General features: G+C 39.7%; 1 protein-coding gene across 1 annotated transcript in view; it reads right to left on the bottom strand.

Moving 5' to 3' along the window:
- PAPLN (papilin, proteoglycan like sulfated glycoprotein) overlaps positions 1–18,495 on the bottom strand; it is a 517,238-nt gene that overhangs the window by 379,341 nt on the left and 119,402 nt on the right. The window contains 1 exon segment of the mRNA XM_053697785.1: positions 1,421–1,597. Within this exon segment, the coding sequence (XP_053553760.1) occupies positions 1,421–1,597 (177 nt within the window).

Here is an 18,495-nt window from a genome sequence, read left to right as displayed (position 1 = left end):
ACTCTAACAAATTAATTGCTATTATTTGCACGGCTACTCGTGTCAGTATTGCCAAATTTTGGAATAAATCCACTGCTTATCTCGACATAATCTTAAACAAGATCAGATACTACAGGAAAATGTCAGAGACAGCAGTAGTATTTTTGGATAATTTAGATGAGACTATAGCAATATGGGAAAATTGGATATTATGGGAGGAGAAACAGAGGGTAAGAGGAATAGGGGGATCGGGTAGTTGAGGACTTGGAATAAGGAATTACTCTTAAGAGTGGAATGGGAGGGCAGTTCTAAGCAATATAACTGCACCTGGTGATTTACTGGCTTTAGGGGTTTTTTGGTTGTTTTTTTTCCCCCCTCTCCATCTCCTTCCCGACATATCCCAGATCAATGGACAGGATGTGAAAAATAGCATGTTGTTGATCTGCATACTAATGTATTGGATACAACTTTAAATGTATGTTGGTACCTAGAAGGGTATGGAGATAATATAGTTGTTTTATTTTCATTCTGTTTGATACAGTAAATGTACGCTTACCTATTTCTTTTTTTATGTTTTGTATGTCAACATATATATGATAAACAAAATAAAGAAAATTTCAAAATAAAAGAAAAGGGCATGTTTCTTTTCAGAAATCTTTGGGACATATGACAAAATGAACCTCCCACAAGGACTGTGAGCATGCCTTCTGAAAGAAGGGTCAACCTGCCCCCTCTACCAGCAACAAGTCTGGGTCGGGGGCTATACCATCGTGCTGATTTAGAATTGGAAATAGATTTCCTGTTTTGTTTAGAATTGTTGCAGGCTTCCAGGATGACTTCAAGACATCTGATTTCTGAGAAGAAGACAATCTCTGGTTTTGAGACTGACAAAAGGAACAAAAGCTATTATTAGATTTACCAGTAGGCTTAGCTTTCTTATCTTGTGGAACAGTGGAAATAATGGAATCTAATCCTGGTCCAAACCATTTATGCTCATGAAAATGTATAGTAAACAAGGGATTAGTGATAAAAATACAAATATAAGTGTTACAAAACACAAATCACAGTCTAAACTGCAGTCACATGCCTCTTTATTCACTAAAATGCAGTTAACTTTGTAGTTTGTTTTAATAAACTTTGCACATTTTTAAAAACATAAGTACAATATTTGTCGTCAATCACACAGCAATCAAGCATCAATAGTATTGACTCAAATGAAAATTGTTGTCTAGCATAATTTGATAAGTTTATAAATATTTTCAACAAATGCCACAATACTGTTTACTACAATGTCACTAGAAATCTAAAAACAAGAATCCTTTGTAACACCCCTTAGCAACACAGTAAATATTATATTGTGTTCAGGGAATTATGTTCTGATTTACCATCCAATGCATATAATACACAAAACTATACAGATGTTTTATATTTACTTGCTTACCAGTCCCCACTCTCCAACGTGCCAGCCAATTTCCTGAATGCAGTTATCACCATAACATAACTGTGTATCTGTTGGTTTGGCTTGATGCATGCAGGATATGTCTTGAACAGTGGATCCAGTATCTGTAATGCAAGTTACTGTCCGTTTTTGGATGCCTTCTCCACATTCAGCTGAACACTAAAACATAAGGCAAACTGTATGAAATTAAACCAGTCTGTATTTCAAATGTATTTTATTGCAGAATATTTTTGACATACCACTATAAAAAGAATATTTTGGGTTCTACATGCTCTCTTAATCAGACATCAAATATACAAATCAATCGGCTAGATTTAGAGTTTTGTCGTCAACGACCCGCGTAGCTAACGCATGCTTTTTTTCCCCCGCACCTTTTAAATATTGCTGGTATTTAGAGTTCACAGAAGGGCTGCGTTTTCAGTGCGTTAGGCTCCAAAAAGGGAGCGTAGAGCATAATTTACCGCCACTGCAACTCTCAATACCAGCGGTGCTTACGGACGCGGCCAGCTTCAAAAACGTGCTCGTGCACGATTCCCCCATAGGAAACAACGGGGCATTTTGAGCTGAAAAAAAACCTAACACCTGCAAAAAAGCAGCGTTAAGCTCCTAACGCAGCCCCATTGTTTCCTATGGGGAAACACTTCCTAAGTCTGCACCTAACACCCTAACATGTACCCCGAGTCTAAACACCCCTAGCCTTACACTTATTAACCCCTAATCTGCCGCCCCCGCTATCGCTGACACCTGCATATTTTTTTTAACCCCTAATCTGCCGCTCCGTACACCGACGCAACCTACATTATCCCTATGTACCCCTAATCTGCTGCCCCTAACACCGCCGACCCCTATATTATATTTTTAACCCCTAATATGCCGCCCCCAACGTCGCCTCCACCTACCTACAATAATTAACCCCTAATCTGCCGACCGGACCTCACCGCTACTATAATAAATGTATTAACCCCTAAAGCTAACTCTAACCCGAACCCTAACACCCCCCTAAGTTAAATATAATTTAAATCTAACGAAATAAATTAACTCTTATTAAATAAATTATTCCTATTTAAAGCTAAATACTTACCTGTAAAATAAACCCTAATATAGCTACAATATAAATTATAATTATATTGTAGCTATTTTAGGATTAATATTTATTTTACAGGTAACTTTGTATTTATTTTAACCAGGTACAATAGCTATTAAATAGTTAATAACTATTTAATAGTTACCTAGTTAAAATAATTACAAAATTACCAGTAAAATAAATCCTAACCTAAGTTACAATTAAACCTAACACTACACTATCAATAAATAAATTAAATAAAATACCTACAATTATCAACAATTAAACCTAACACTACACTATCAATAAATTAATTAAATACAATACCTACAAACTAATTACACCTACTCTAAGCCCCCTAATAAAATAACAAAGCCCCCCAAAATAAAAAAATGCCCTACCCTATTCTAAAATTAAAATAGAAAAGCTCTTTTACCTTACCAGCCCTGAAAAGGGCCCTTTGCGGGGCATGCCCCAAAGAATTCAGCTCTTTTGCCTGTAAAAAAAAACATACAATACCCCCCCCCAACATTACAACCCACCACCCACATACCCCTAATCTAACCCAAACCCCCCTTAAATAAACCTAACACTAAGCCCATGAAGATCTCCCTACCTTGTCTTCACCACACCGGGTCCCGATCGGTCCAGAAGAGCCTCCGATGTCTTGATCCAAGCCCAAGCGGGGGGCTGAAGATGTCCATGATCCGGCTGAAGTCTTCATCCAAGCGGGAGCTGAAGAGGTCCATGATCCGACTGAAGTCTTCTATCTTCTTTCTTCCGGATCCATGTTCATCCCGCCGACACGGAACATCCATCTTCACCGACGACTTCCCGACGAATGACGGTTCCTTTAAGGGACGTCATCCAAGATGGCGTCCCTCGAATTCCGATTGGCTGATAGGATTCTATCAGCCAATCGGAATTAAGGTAGGAAAATTCTGATTGGCTGATGGAATCAGCCAATCAGATTCAAGTTCGATCCGATTGGCTGATCCAATTAGCCAATCAGATTGAGCTCGCATTCTATTGGCTGTTCCGATCAGCCAATAGAATGCGAGCTCAATCTGATTGGCTGATCGGATCAGCCAATCGGATTGAACTTGATTCTGATTGGCTGATTCCATCAGCCAATCAGAATTTTCCTACCTTAATTCCGATTGGCTGATAGAATCCTATCAGCCAATCGGAATTCGAGGGACGCCATCTTGGATGACGTCCCTTAAAGGAACCTTCATTCATCGTCTAGTCGTCGGAAGAAGAGGATGGATCCGCGCTGGAGGTCTTCAAGATGGAGCCGGTCGTCATCGGATGGAAGAACATAGAAGATGCGGCTTGGATGAAGATGTTTGCCGGTCCGGATCGACTCTTCTGCCCGGATAGGATGAAGACTTCTGCCCGAAGATGGAATTCTTTAGCCGCCGCTTGGATCCAGACTTCAGCCGGAGGATGGACGTCACTCTTCAGCCCCCGCTTGGGCTTGGATGAAGATTTCGGAGGCTTGGATCAAGACTTCGGTGGACGGATCGGTGATACCTGGCATGGTGAAGACAAGGTAGGGAGATCTTCAGGGGCTTAGTGTTAGGTTTATTTAAGGGGGGTTTGGGTTAGATTAGGGGTATGTGGGTGGTGGGTTGTAATGTTGGGGGGGAGGGTATTGTTTTTTTTTTACAGGCAAAAGAGCTGAATTCTTTGGGGCATGCCCCGCAAAGGGCCCTTTTAAGGGCTGGTTAGGTAAAAGAGCTTTTCTATTTTAATTTTAGAATAGGGTAGGGCATTTTTTTATTTTGGGGGGCTTTGTTATTTTATTAGGGGGCTTAGAGTAGGTGTAATTAGTTTAAAATTGTTGTAATATTTTTCTAATGTTTGTAAATATTTTTTTATTTTTTGTAACTTAGTTCTTTTTTTATTTTTTGTACTTTAGTTAGTTTATTTAATTGTATTTGTTTGTAGGTATTTTATTTAATTAATTTATTGATAGTGTAGTGTTAGGTTTAATTGTAACTTAGGTTAGAATTTATTTTACAGGTAATTTTGTAATTATTTTAACTAGGTAGCTATTAAATAGTAAATAACTATTTAATAGCTATTGTACCTGGTTAAAATAATTACAAAGTTGCCTGTAAAATAAATATTCATCCTAAAATAGCTACAATATAATTATAATTTATATTGTAGCTATATTAGGGTTTATTTTACAGGTAAGTATTTAGCTTTAAATAGGAATAATTTATTTAATAAGAGTTAATTTATTTCGTTAGATTTAAATTATATTTAATTTAGGGGGGTGTTAGGGTTAGACTTAGTTTTAGGGGTTAATACATTTATTATAGTAGCGGTGAGGTCCGGTCGGCAGATTAGGGGTTAATACTTGAAGTTAGGTGTCAGTGAGGTTAGGGAGGGCAGATTAGGGGTTAATACTATTTATTATAGGGTCATTGAGGCGGGAGTGAGGCGGATTAGGGGTTAATAACTTTATTATAGTAGCGGCGAGGTCCGGTCGGCAGATTAGGGGTTAATAAGTGTAGGTAGGTGTCGGCGACGTTGAGGGGGGCAGATTAAGGGTTAATAAATATAATATAGGGGTTGGCGGTGTTAGGGGCAGCAGATTAGGGGTACATAAGTATAACGTAGCTGGCGGCGGTGTGTGGTCAGCAGATTAGGGGTTAAAAAAATTTAATCGAGTGGCGGCGATGTGGGGGGGCCTCGGTTTAGGGGTACATAGGTAGTTTATGGGTGTTAGTGTACTTTAGAGCACAGTAGTTAAGAGCTTTATGAACCGGCGTTAGCCCAAAAAGCTCTTAACTCCTGTTTTGTTTCTGCGGCTGGAGTTTTGTCGTTAGATTTCTAACGCTTACTTCAGCCAAGACTCTAAATACCGGCGTTAGAAAGATCCCATCGAAAAGATAGGATACGCAAATGGCGTAGGGGGATCTGCGGTATGGAAAAGTCGCGGCTGGAAAGTGAGCGTTAGACCCTTTAATGACTGACTCCAAATACCAGCGGGCGGTAAAAACCAGCGTTAGGAGCCTCTAACGCTGGTTTTGATGGCTACCGCCAAACTCTAAATCTAGGCGAATGTAAGTATATAAAAGGTATTAAATACATAAACCACTAGCCTCTAACCTAACCCATTCAACACTACCAAATGTTATAGGAAAATACTTATACAAAAAGATTGTATCATTATCAGCTAAATTGCCTTATCATTTAACTGCACAATATATAACTCAACAAAACACATGTAAAAGAATAACATGAGCCAAGTTTAAACATTTTTAATCCAAAATAACCATGCCGCCCCAGGATTTGCCGTTAAAGTTGATTTAAGGGGGGGCTGAATCTTATGTCTTCAAATCTGTGTGTCAAAAACACTGTAAACCTATTACACTTACATCCCTGATTAGACAAACTGGAAATAAAACTGAGAATCTCCAGTACAGTGGAGGGAATGCTTTGGGCTATTAAGATCCGCTCACAGAAGGGGCAGAAGATTCAAACTGTTGCTCTTGTTTGATCTGATCAGCTGTGATCAGCGAGGCACACGAATAAGATGGCAGTCAGTTCTGTAGCAGGCAGGCGCCAAGTTAAACCCACGAGAAAAGTGACCCGGTTCCATGGAGAGAAAGTAGGTTCTGCTGTTATTACAGACAGGGTCCTGGTGCCCTTATATGTAGATTTATCTGGGAGCTAGATTATCTAACATTCGCTGGTTGTTATCTTTAAAAAAGGGTCTGTCCCTGCCAGCTGTCTCCCATAGAAAGTAATAGAGCTTGCTAGAAAGGGAAACTTCACTGGGGTGAGCAAGGTTAGTAGGGAGCAAGGGGCACACTTAAGAAAATAAATCCTGTAGCCAATAGAAATGAGATTACTCTATTTAAAGCATATAGTATGTTAAAATCCACTCTATTTTTGTATACATGTGGTTTTCTTTTAAGAGTAATAACTGTTTTGCATATTTTGCCAAAATCTTGCCACCTCCACCTCAAAGATGGCATCAGAACATTGCGCAGAGAGGGGGGATAAGTAGCGCAGTAATATGTATAATCATATATATATATATATATATATTTATATATATATATATATGTATATATATATATATATATATATATATATAGCAAAAGGAGTGATGAGTCACACGAACGGTTTCGGCTCTCGCAGGAGCCTTTTTCAATGGTAGCCAAACCGGTTTGGCTACCATTGAAAAAGGCTCCTGCGAGAGCCGAAGCGTCTGGTTTCCTCTTTTACCAACATTAAAACGGATTATTACAAAACCTGCAGTGCCTGCTGTGTGTCGAGTCCTTTGTGAACACGGAGACCGTTCGTGTGACTCATCACTCCTTTTGCTGTATCTGTATGTTGCAGAGCACCAGGTGATTGTATGGATAAAGTGTGTGCCGTTTCTTCTTGGAACTATATATATATATATATATATATATATATATATATATATATATTTACATAGCGGTCTATGGGAACACACAGTTCCCATAAACTGAAATGTAAAGGCACTTTCCAGTGCCGTTTATTTTTTTCTAACAACCCAACCCCACAAACTTTAGACCCTAAAAACTTCTTAGAGCAGTTGTTTTGAATTTATAAAAAATGACACTTTTTTATTATTAAAAACTACAATGCCCTCTATTTTAAATGCATTTGGGGCACTTTTAGAAAATTTTCCAGAGATCAGGGGCGCGATCCGATATACGGCGCAGCTTTCGGCGCAAGCGTGGAAACCTGCGCCACCCGTAGTTTCAGCTCGCAACTCGAGCTATCACATATACGGCGCCGTCAGATGCTAAAGTGCCGTAAGTCTGACAAACTAGCGAGTCGCCAGTGACTTACGGCACTTTAGAAACTGCCGCCTACAAAAACTGACTAAATTATAAAATCACCCGTAACTGTCTAACACGCCTCCCAAACATAGCCCGACACGTATACCCCTCTATCCGCAATCCCCCCTCTCACTCCTAACAATAAATATATTAACCCCTAAACCGCCGCTCCCGGACCCCGCCGCCAGCTACATTAACTATATTACCCCTAATATGATCCCCCTACACCGCCGCCACCTATTTTAACTATATTACCCGATAATGTGAGCCCCCTACCCCGCCGCCACCTACATTATATGTACTACCCCCTAATCTGACCCCCTTACACCACCGCCACCTATATTAAAATTATTAACCCCTAATCAAATCCCCCTACACCGCCGCCACCTATATTAAATGTCTAACCCCCTAATGTGATCCCCCTACACCGCCGCCACCTACATTAAAATTATTAACCCCTAATCTAATCCCCCTACACCTCCGCCACCTATATTAAAATTATTAATCCCTAATGTGAGCCCCCTACCCCGCCGCCACCTATTTTAACTACATTACCCCCTAATCTAATCCCCCTACACCGCCGCCACCTATAATAAATGTATTACCCCCTAAAATACTAAAATGTCCCTACCCTAAACTAAATTACAAATAGCCCTGAAAAGGGCCTTTTGCGGGACATTGCCCCAAAGTAACCAGCTCTATTACCAGCCCTTAAAAGGGCCTTTTGCGGGGCATTGCCCCAAAGTAACCAGCTCTATTACCAGTCTTTAAAAGGGCCTTTTGCGGGGCATTGTCCCAAATTAATCAGCTCTTTTACCTGTAATCTAATCCCCCTACACCGCCGCCACCTATATTAAATATATTACCCCCTAATCTAATCCCCCTACACCGCTGCCACCTATATTAAATATATTAACCCCTAATCTGACCCCCCTACACCGCCGCCACCTATATTAACCCTAATTATATTAGGGTTAATATAGTTATTATATTATATATATTAACTATATTAACCCTATCTAACCCTAACACCCCTAACTTAATTATTATTGCAATAAATCTAAATAATATTAATCTTATTAACTAAAATATTCCAATTTAAAACTAAATACTTACCTATAAAATAAACCTTAAGATAGCTACGATATAATTAATAATTACATTGTAGCTATTTTAGGGTTTATATTTATTTTACAGGTAACTTGGTATTTATTTTAACTAGGTACAATAGCTATTAAATAGTTAATAACTATTTAATAGTTACCTAATTAAAATAATTACCAATTTATCTGTAAAATAAATCCTAACCTAAGTTAAAAATACACCTACACTATCAATAAATTAATTAAATAAACTACAATTATCTAAACTAAAATATAATTAAATACACTAAACTAAATTACAAAAAAACAAACAAACACTAAATTACAAAAAATAAAATAAGATGACAAGAATTTTAAGCTAATTACACCTAATCTAAGCCCCCTAATAAAATAACAAAGCCCCCCATATTAAAAAAATGTCCCTACCCTAAACTAAATTACAAAAAGTAATCAGCTCTATTGTGAAAAAAAGAACCCCCCCCCCATTACAACCCACCACCCACACACCCCTACTCTAAAACCCACCCTATCCCCTCTTAAAAAAACCTAAGTCTAACCCCAAAGTGCTCCTTACCTGTCCTGAAGACCGGCGGAGAAGGTCCTGTTCCAGGCGGAGAAGTCTTCTTCCAGGCGGCGACCTCTTCTTCTTCCAGGAACCAGCCGGCGCGGAGCGGAGGAGTTGAAGACCGATGACCGCGGAGCTGAAGACCGCCCTCTCTGGAACTGAAGACCGGCGATGCAGGAACTGAAGATCGGCGACCCTGGAACTGAAGACCGGAGCCATGAAGCGTGGAGGATCCTCTTCATACGATCGCCGCTGTACACTGAATCAGAATTCAAGGTACGCGATTAAAAATGGCGTCCCTTGAATTCCTATTGGCTGATTTGAGCCTTCGAATTCAAATCAGCCAATCTGATGAGAGCTACTTTAATTCTATTGGCTGATTTGATTAGCCAATAGAATAAGAGCTACTGTAATTCTATTGGCTATTCTAATTTAGTTTTTTAAGGGGGGATAGGGTGGGTTTTAGACTAGGGGTGTGTGGGTGGTGGGTTGTAATGGGGGGGGGGTCTTTTTTTCACAGGTAAAAGAGCTGATTACTTTGGGGCAATGCCCCACAAAAGGCGCTTTTAAGGGCTGGTAATAGAGCTGATTACTTTTTGTAATTTAGTCTAGGGTAGGGAAATTTTTTTTATTTTGGGGGGCTTTGTTATTTTATTAGGGGGCTTAGATTAGGTGTAATTAGCTTAAAATTCTTATAATCTTTTTTTATTTTTTTGTAATTTAGTGTTTGTTCGTTTTTTGTAATTTAGTTTAGTGTATTTAATTATATTTTAGTTTAGATAATTGTAGTTTATTTAATTAATTTATTGATAGTGTAGGTGTATTTGTAACTTAGGTTAGGATTTATTTTACAGGTAAATTGGTAATTATTTTAACTAGGTAGCTATTAAATAGTTATTAACTATTAGTTATTAGCTATTGTACCTAGTTAAAATAAATACCAAGTTACCTGTAAAATAAATATAAACCCTAAAATAGCTACAATGTAATTATTAATTATATTGTAGCTATCTTAAGGTTTATTTTATAGGTAAATATTTAGTTTTAAAAAGGAATATTTAAGTTAATAAGATTAATATTATTTAGATTTATTGCAATAATAATTAAGTTAGGGGTGTTAGGGTTAGATAGGGTTAATATAGTTAATATATATAATATAATAACTATATTAACCCTAATATAATTAGGGTTAATATAGTTAATATAGGTGGCGGCAGTGTAGGGGGGGTCAGATTAGGGGTTAATATATTTAATATAGGTGGCGGCGGTGTAGGGGGATTAGATTACAGGTAAAAGAGCTGATTACTTTGGGACAATGCCCCGCAAAAGGCCCTTTTAAGGGCTGGTAATAGAGCTGGTTACTTTGGGGCAATGCCCCGCAAAAGGCCCTTTTAAGGGCTGGTAATAGAGCTAGTTACTTTGGGGCAATGCCCCGCAAAAGGCCCTTTTCAGGGCTATTTGTAATTTAGTTTAGGGTAGGGACATTTTAGTATTTTAGGGGGTAATACATTTATTATAGGTGGCGGCGGTGTAGGGGGATTAGATTAGGGGTTAATCATTTTAAAATAGTGGCGGCGGGGTAGGGGGATTAGATTAGGGGTTAATCATTTTAAAATAGGTGGCAGCGGGGTAGGGGGATTAGATTAGGGGGTAATGTAGTTAAAATAGGTGGCGGCGGTGTAGGGGGCTCACATTAGGGGGTAATATAGTTAAAATAGGTGGTGGCGGTGTAGGGGGATTAGATTAGGGGGTAATATAGTTAAAATAGGTGGCGGCGGTGTAGGGGGATTAGATTAGGGGGTAATATAGTTAAAATAGGTGGCGGCGGTGTAGGGGGCTCACATTAGGGGGTAATATAGTTAAAATAGGTGGCGGCGGGGTAGGGGGCTCACATTAGGGGTTAATAATTTTCATGTAGGTGGCGGCGTTGTAGGGGGATCCAATTAGGGGGTTAGACATTTAATGTAGGTGGCGGCGGGGTCCGGGAGCGGCAGTTTAGGGGTTAAACACTTTATTAGGGATTGTGGCGGGGGATTGCGGTTGACAGGTAGATAGACATTGCGCATGCGTAAGGTGTTAGGTTTTATTTTGCAGCCAGTTTAGGGAGCTACGGGGCTCCAATACTCAGCATAAGGCTTACTACGCCTGCATTTTGTGGCGAGGTGAAAATGGAGTAAGATTTCTCCATTTTCGCCACGTAAATCCTTACGCTGTATATTGGATACCAAACTGCGCAGGTTTGGTATACCTGTCTATGGGCCAAAAAACTACGGCCGAAGGCAGAAATATACGAGCGTAACTTCTATGTTACGCCGTATATGTGATACCAAACCAGCGTAAAATTTGGCGTTGCCGGCTTTTGCGGGCGACGCTGCATATCGGATCGGGCCACTAATTTCTGGTAAATTTTCTGAGCAATAAACACTGGCCCGTTTGCAGTTCCACTTGTAATCTAACCCATAGTTTGCAAGATAAAACTGTGAGTTCTGCAGGGGGGAAACATTTACAGAATAAACAAGACCTCACCGAGAAATTTTAGCTATGCTTACGAAACACCCATGTTTAGTGGGAAACGTATTTTACAAAAAGGAAAACAGTTTGAATTTTGCATACAAATACCGATTTTGCAGTGTTTAGTGAATGTGCAGTATAGTTTTAGTACAATTTCTACTATCCACGTAGCACGTTTAATAGTTATTGCAATATGAATTTAAATTTTTCCATAAAAAAAAATTCAGAACAATTTTATGAGCTGGCACTACACAATATTATTATGTTTGATATATATTTATTTTTTTACCCCCACCATAGAAAACTTCCTGCAGATGTCAATCAAAATAACCTTTTGTTTGCTGCAATGTTTTTTTATAGCCAAACTTCACTTTCTACTTGCCTCATTTGGAGGAGCCAATCTGGACTTAAAGGACCATTAAATACTGTAGAATTGCATAATTAACAAGTGTATAATAAAAACACAATGCAATAACACTTACTTTTCTGATAAATTTGTTTTCTCCCCATGTGCTGGCCCTAGGGTTGCCACCTCGGGCGCTGTTTTCCTGGACACTTATGAGTTAAATATGCTGCAGGGTGTGCTGAGGGTAACATGCACTGCACACCTGGACAGCACACAAATAGTGACCCAGGACAACACTATTCATGTTTCCCTCTGCACACCCTGCAACATGTGTAACTCACAAGTGTCCAGGAAAACATGGCCGAAGTGGCAAAAACAAGCTGGCCCCCTGTATCATGTGACAGCCATTAAGCCAATCACAGACTAGTGTATATATATATACTGTATATATATACATACACAATATATATGTATATGTGTGTATATATATATATATATATATATATATATATATATATAGTATATATACTGTAAACTTGTGCACATGCTCAGAAGCAGCTGATGCCTCAGAAAGTGTGTATATAAAAAGAATGTACACAATTTGCTAGTGTAAAGTTAATTGTTTATCTGTTAAAACCAATTATGGAAATATATGTGGCAGGGTAAGCTTTGCTAAGTCTGCAGTATGCTTTTTCAGGTGCATTATGGCTCCAACACACACACACACACACACACATATATATATATATAGCTAAAAATGTCAAGTCCTAAGCTACTAGGCAGGACAAAATGTTACTTGCTACTTCTAATCCCATTGTGAAACATTTTGTAATATTGTTTTTATTTTATACCATAACAAATTAAATAATGCTACATACAGTAATAAATTAAAGTGATGGTAAATCCTATCGTTTGTGAAACACTAGGATTTACAATTGAAACAAATAAAGGGGACTTTCAGCCAAATGGTGTTCTGCTGTAAGCTGCCTTGGCAGCTCAGTGACTGAAAGTACCCTTTATTTGTTCCAATGCTAAATCTCAGCGTTTCACAAACACTAGGATTTACCATCACTTTAACAAAAATAAATCAATAGCAGTTAGAAACATCAACAAGAGGTTCTAGGAAAGACAACAGCTGGATAGAAATAGGAAGTTGTTGAACATAGAGGGGTCGATCCGATAAAAATCATCGCCTGCAAAAGCTGGCACGCCAATATTTGCGCGGGTTTGGTATCCTATATACGGCGTAACCTAGAAGTTACGCGCGCATATTTCTGCCGTCGCCCGTAGTTTTTTGGGCCATAGGCAGGTATACCAAACCCGCGCAGTTTGGTATCCAATATACAGCGTAAGGACTTACGTGGCGAAAATGGAGAAATCTTACTCCATTTTCACCTCGCCACAAAAAGCAGCCGTAAGAAGCCTTACGCTGACTATTGGAGCCCCGTAACTCTCTAAACTAGCTGCTAAATAAACTTAACACCTAACGCATGCGCAATGTCTATCTACCTGTCAACCGCGATCTGCTAAATAAAACCTAACACCTAACGCATGCGCAATGTCTATCTACCTGTCAACCGCGATCTGCTAAATAAAACCTAACACCTAACGCATGCGCAATGTCTATCTACCTGTCAACCGCGATCTGCTAAATAAAACCTAACACCTAACGCATGCGCAATGTCTATCTACCTGTCAACCGCGATCTGCTAAATAAAACCTAACACCTAACGCATGCGCAATGTCTACCTGTCAACCGCGATCCCCCGCCACAATCCCTAATAAAATATTTAACCCCTAACTTATGTATAGCTTAGAGGAGAGAAGGGAAAGAGGTGATATGATAGCAACTTTCAAGTACATTAAAGGGTTTAGTAAAACTGAGGCTGTGGGTATTTTACATAAAATGGAAAATTCAAGAACAAGGGGTCATGAGCTCAAGCTAAAGGGTAGTAGATTCAGAAGTAATTTGAGGAAGCACTTCTTTACAGAAAGAGTGATTGATTTATGGAATAAACTTCCTCAAGAGGTAGTAGCAACAAACACTGTGGGGGACTTTAAAAATGCATGGGACAAGCATAGGGCTATCCTACGAACTAGATAAGTTTATACTGTTAGGTAAGGTCGGGCAGACTTGCTGGGCCTATGGCTCTTATCTGCCGTCAATATCTATGTTTCTATGTTTCTATATCTATATATAATATCCCTTTAGATAATAGTTCTACCACATAGCACACTTTTTTTTTCTTCAGTGCTGCAACATGAATGTACATTCTGCAAATACAGTGTGCTAACTTTGCTACTTACAACATGCTACCAGACTTCAGACTCAACATTCACTAACTAACTTTCACTCGCCACCATTACATTTCCACTAGCCACCATTAAATTTCCACTAGCCAATGGCATACCAAGTTCTGCAGGGCCACGCCGGAGCTATGAGAATTACAGAAGCCGATTACTGTTTGATTGAAAATTGATATGCTAGACAAAAGTTCCAAGGGAAGACTAGAGCACCTATCATGTGAGTTTTAGGATCTCTTGACCTAGTGCAATAAACCAGAAGTTTTCGGTTCAATTTGGACTCTATTTCTATTTTGAGATCTATGTATGGGAAAACCCCACCTCAGGACTAATTGATCAAACAAGTCCTGATGAAGAGACCATTTCCCTGAATGGATGGATGGATGGATGGACGGACTGATCTGCTTCCCAATTATTCACTCCTGGAATGTGAATGGCCAATAAGGTGCAGTGGTTTTCCTCTGCCCAAGAGAGAATGTGAGATGGCTCATGCATAGCTAAGGGAATTTTTTTCCCTCCTTGATGATTAAAGTACGAGATGGCAGTGACGTTGTCTGACTGGAACCAAATAAATGTGTCCTGTTTGAGAAGTGGCCAAGCCTGAAGGGCCAAAGAATCGCACAAAGTTCTAGAATGTTGATAGGTAACCTCGCCTCTAGAGGGGACTTAACTCCCTATGCTCTTTGAGATCTCCAAACTGCGCCCCAACCCATCAGACTTGCATCCGTAGTGACTATGATCCAGACAGGCTGAAGAAACAAAGCACCAAGGGTCAAATAGCGACTTTCCCTCCACCATAAGAGAGAATATTTGACCAAAGAACTGAGCTGTATTTGCTGTTCCAGATGGAAACAATCCTTTGACCACTGTTGAAGCATGGATAACTGAAGAGGACAAAGATCAAAACGAGCAAAAGGTACTGCCTCTGATACTTCTTCTATGAGACCTACTACTTCAATACAATGTGCTACAAATGGAAAATGAGCGATCTGTAGGGAAAGACAGGCAGACTGAATTTTGGTTCTGCAAATTTCCATGATACATAAGCACATTTGAACCGAATCTTATCACACAGAGAAAAAACACCCTTGTGGCTGGTGATAGCGAACTTTTGGGGACGTTGATTTCCTATCCATGTTCCTGAAGGAAAGATACCAATTTGGGGTATGAGCAGTAGCCAGAGAAATAGATGGAGCTTGGACCAAGATATTGTCCAAATAAGGAGCAACAGAGATTCTCCAAGAGTGCCCCTTATACCTTCCTAAAGACGCGAGGGCCGGTGGCCAGACCGGAACGGAGGGCCAGAAATTGGTAATGCTCATTGAGAAAAGGCAAACCATAGAAACTGGAAATGATCCTTATATATTAGAATATGCAGATATGCATCCTTTAAATCTATAGTTGTCCTAAATTGACCCTCCTGAATTAGAGTCAAAATGGTATGGATTGTTTCCATTTTGAAAGAGGGTACCCAAAGAAATTTGTTTTTAAGTCCAGGAATGGACGATAAGTGCCTTCCTTCTTTGGGACAATGAGGAGGTTAGAGTAGAAACCCAAACCCTGTTGAGAGATTGGAACAGGTAGGATGGCCCCTATATCCCCTAAGTCTTGAACACATTAAACAAAGGCAGGATCCTTTGGAATGTTAGACAGATGAAACCATTCCCAGGGAGGTCTGGTGTGAAAGCCTATGCAATAACCCTGGGATATGATATTGAAAACCCAGTGATCCTGAACTGAGCGAGACCAGGCTTTCTGAAACTGAATCAATCTGCCCCCTACAAGAAGATCTTCTGGACAGGTTGTCATCCCTTCATGCAGATTTCTGATTAAAATTGGGCTTTTTGGTCTGTTTGTTTTTAGACCAAGAAGTTCCTGGCTTAAAGGAAGGTTTGGAGGATTCAGACTTCTGGTTGGAAGGGGACTTTTGAGCTCTAGGGGAGTGAAGGGAACGAAAACAATTTGTACTTATCCTTAGATTTTTTGTCCTGAGGTAGAAAAGCCCCTTTTACCCCAGTGACAGTTTTGATAATAGAATCCAATTCTGATCTAAAAAGCATATTTCCTTCAACAGGGATTGACAATAGCCTATTCTTAGAGACCATGGGCTAGATAGTAGCGGATAATGCTGTCTCCGCCTGAAGTTTCCAGCTTGCCGGAAACTGAAGTTAAGAAGCAGCGGTCTTAGGATCCGATCGGGATAATTGACACCCCCTGCTAGAGGCCGATTGGCCGCAAATGTGCAGGGGGCGGCATCACACAAGCATTTCACAAGAAATTATTGTGCAATGTTTAATGATGACATCATGTCCGCCCGGCATTTAATATATCTACCCCTAGTCAGCTGACCAAGATTTAAGCCATAAAGCTCTCCTTAATAAAACAGCAATTGACATATTTTTTTATATCAATTTTGATGATGTCAAAAAATGCATAACAAATTAAATTATGAGCCATTTTAAGGACTTTAATTCAGTTGGCAATATCCTCAGAAGATTTCTCAGAAACCATCTGAGAAAGAGAATCACACCAGAAGGACGCTGCAGCAGCCATGCTGGTGATTGCTACTGCAGTTCTAAGCTGAAGAGCCGATTGGGATAATAATTTCATAAGCAAGGACAAGACTTGTGATCCATTGGATCTGTAAATTAAGAACTATCCTCCATAGGAATAGTAGTGCGTCCAGAAAAAAGGTGGAAATACTTTCCAGGCTAATAAATTCTTCTCTGAAAGTGGATACATTCTTTTGGACCTGTTTGAAGGTGCAAAAGGAATATCTTGTTTCTTCGATTCTTTGGCTATATAGTCTGTAACCAAGTATGGTGCTTCAAAAGCCTTAGGCACTTTAGGGGCAGCTTTAAAAACTTGATGCAACTTATTTATAAGTTTGAAATCCTCTGGATTCAGTTCTGATAGCTCCAAGGTATTCAAAACTTCCTGAAATAGGAGGCAATTATGGTCCACTTTAAATCTAAACATGGAATCAACCTCAGGCTGAGACTTCACCCCCAGAACACTCAGACAAAGACTCTGTCCCATTTACCCTCTCAGCAGTAACAGTCTAAGCACTAATGGTGTCCCTACAGCCCTAGAGGAATAGTATTTCCTTGCACTTTCATGGATATATAATATCCCTTTAGATAATAGTTCTACCACATAGCACACTTTTTTTTCTTCAGTGCTGCAACATGAATGTATATTCTGCAAATACAATGTGCTAACTTTGCTACTTATAACATGCTACCAGACTTCAGACTCAACATTCACTAACTAACTTTCACTCGCCACCATTAAATTTCCTCTAGCCAATGGCATACCAAGTTCTGCAGGGCCACACCATAGCTATGAGAATTACAGAAGCCGAATACTGTTTGATTGAAAATTGAAATGCTAGACAAAAGTTCCAAGGGAAGACTAGAGCATCTATCATGTGAGTTTAAAAGATCTCTTGACTAGTGCAATAAACCGGAAGTTTTCGGTTCAATTTGGACTCTATTTCTATTTTGAGATCTATGTTTGTACAGATAGCTCAGCATGCTAAGGCACTGTGGATGAGCACTGTAGCATCCCAAGGGTTGCAGGTTCGATCCCCAGCGAGGTCCACTCAGCCTTTCATCCTTCCGAGGTCGATAAAATGAGCAGTGCCTTGAGACCCTTACTGGTGATTAGCCGCGCTTTACAAGTACCAGTACATACATGTCTGGGAAAACCCCACCTCAGGACTAATTGATCAAACAAGTCCTGATGAAGAGACCATTTCCCTGGATGGATGAATGGATGGACTGATCTGCTTCCCAATTATTGACTCCTGGAATGTGAATGGCCGATAAGGTGCAGTGGTTTTCCTCTTGCATAGCTAAGGGACTTTTGTTCCCTCCTTGATGATTAAAGTACGAGATGGCAGTGACGTTGTCTGACTGGAACCAAATAAATTTGTCCTGTTTGAGAAGTGGCCAAGCCTGAAGGGCCGAAGAATCGCACAAAGTTCTATAATGTTGATAGGTAACCTCGCCTCTAGAGGGGACTTAACTCCCTATGCTCTTTGAGATCTTCAAACTGCGCCCCAACCCATAAGACTTGTATCCGTAGTGACTATGATCCAGACAGGCTGAAGAAACGAAGCACCAAGGGTCAAATAGCGACTTTCCCTCCACCATAAGAGAGAATGTTTGACCAAAGAACTGAGCTGTATTTGCTGTTCCAGATGGAAACAATCCTTTAACCACTGTTGAAGCACGGATAACTGAAGAGGACAAAGATCAAAACGAGCAAAAGGTACTGCATCTGATACTGCTTCTATGAGACCTACTACTTCAATACAATGTGC

The sequence above is a fragment of the Bombina bombina genome, chromosome 1, assembly GCF_027579735.1.
Source record: "Bombina bombina isolate aBomBom1 chromosome 1, aBomBom1.pri, whole genome shotgun sequence".
NCBI lineage: Eukaryota > Metazoa > Chordata > Amphibia > Anura > Bombinatoridae > Bombina > Bombina bombina.
Note: the sequence above shows the minus strand (reverse complement) of the source record. Positions and strands in the feature narration are given on the sequence as shown.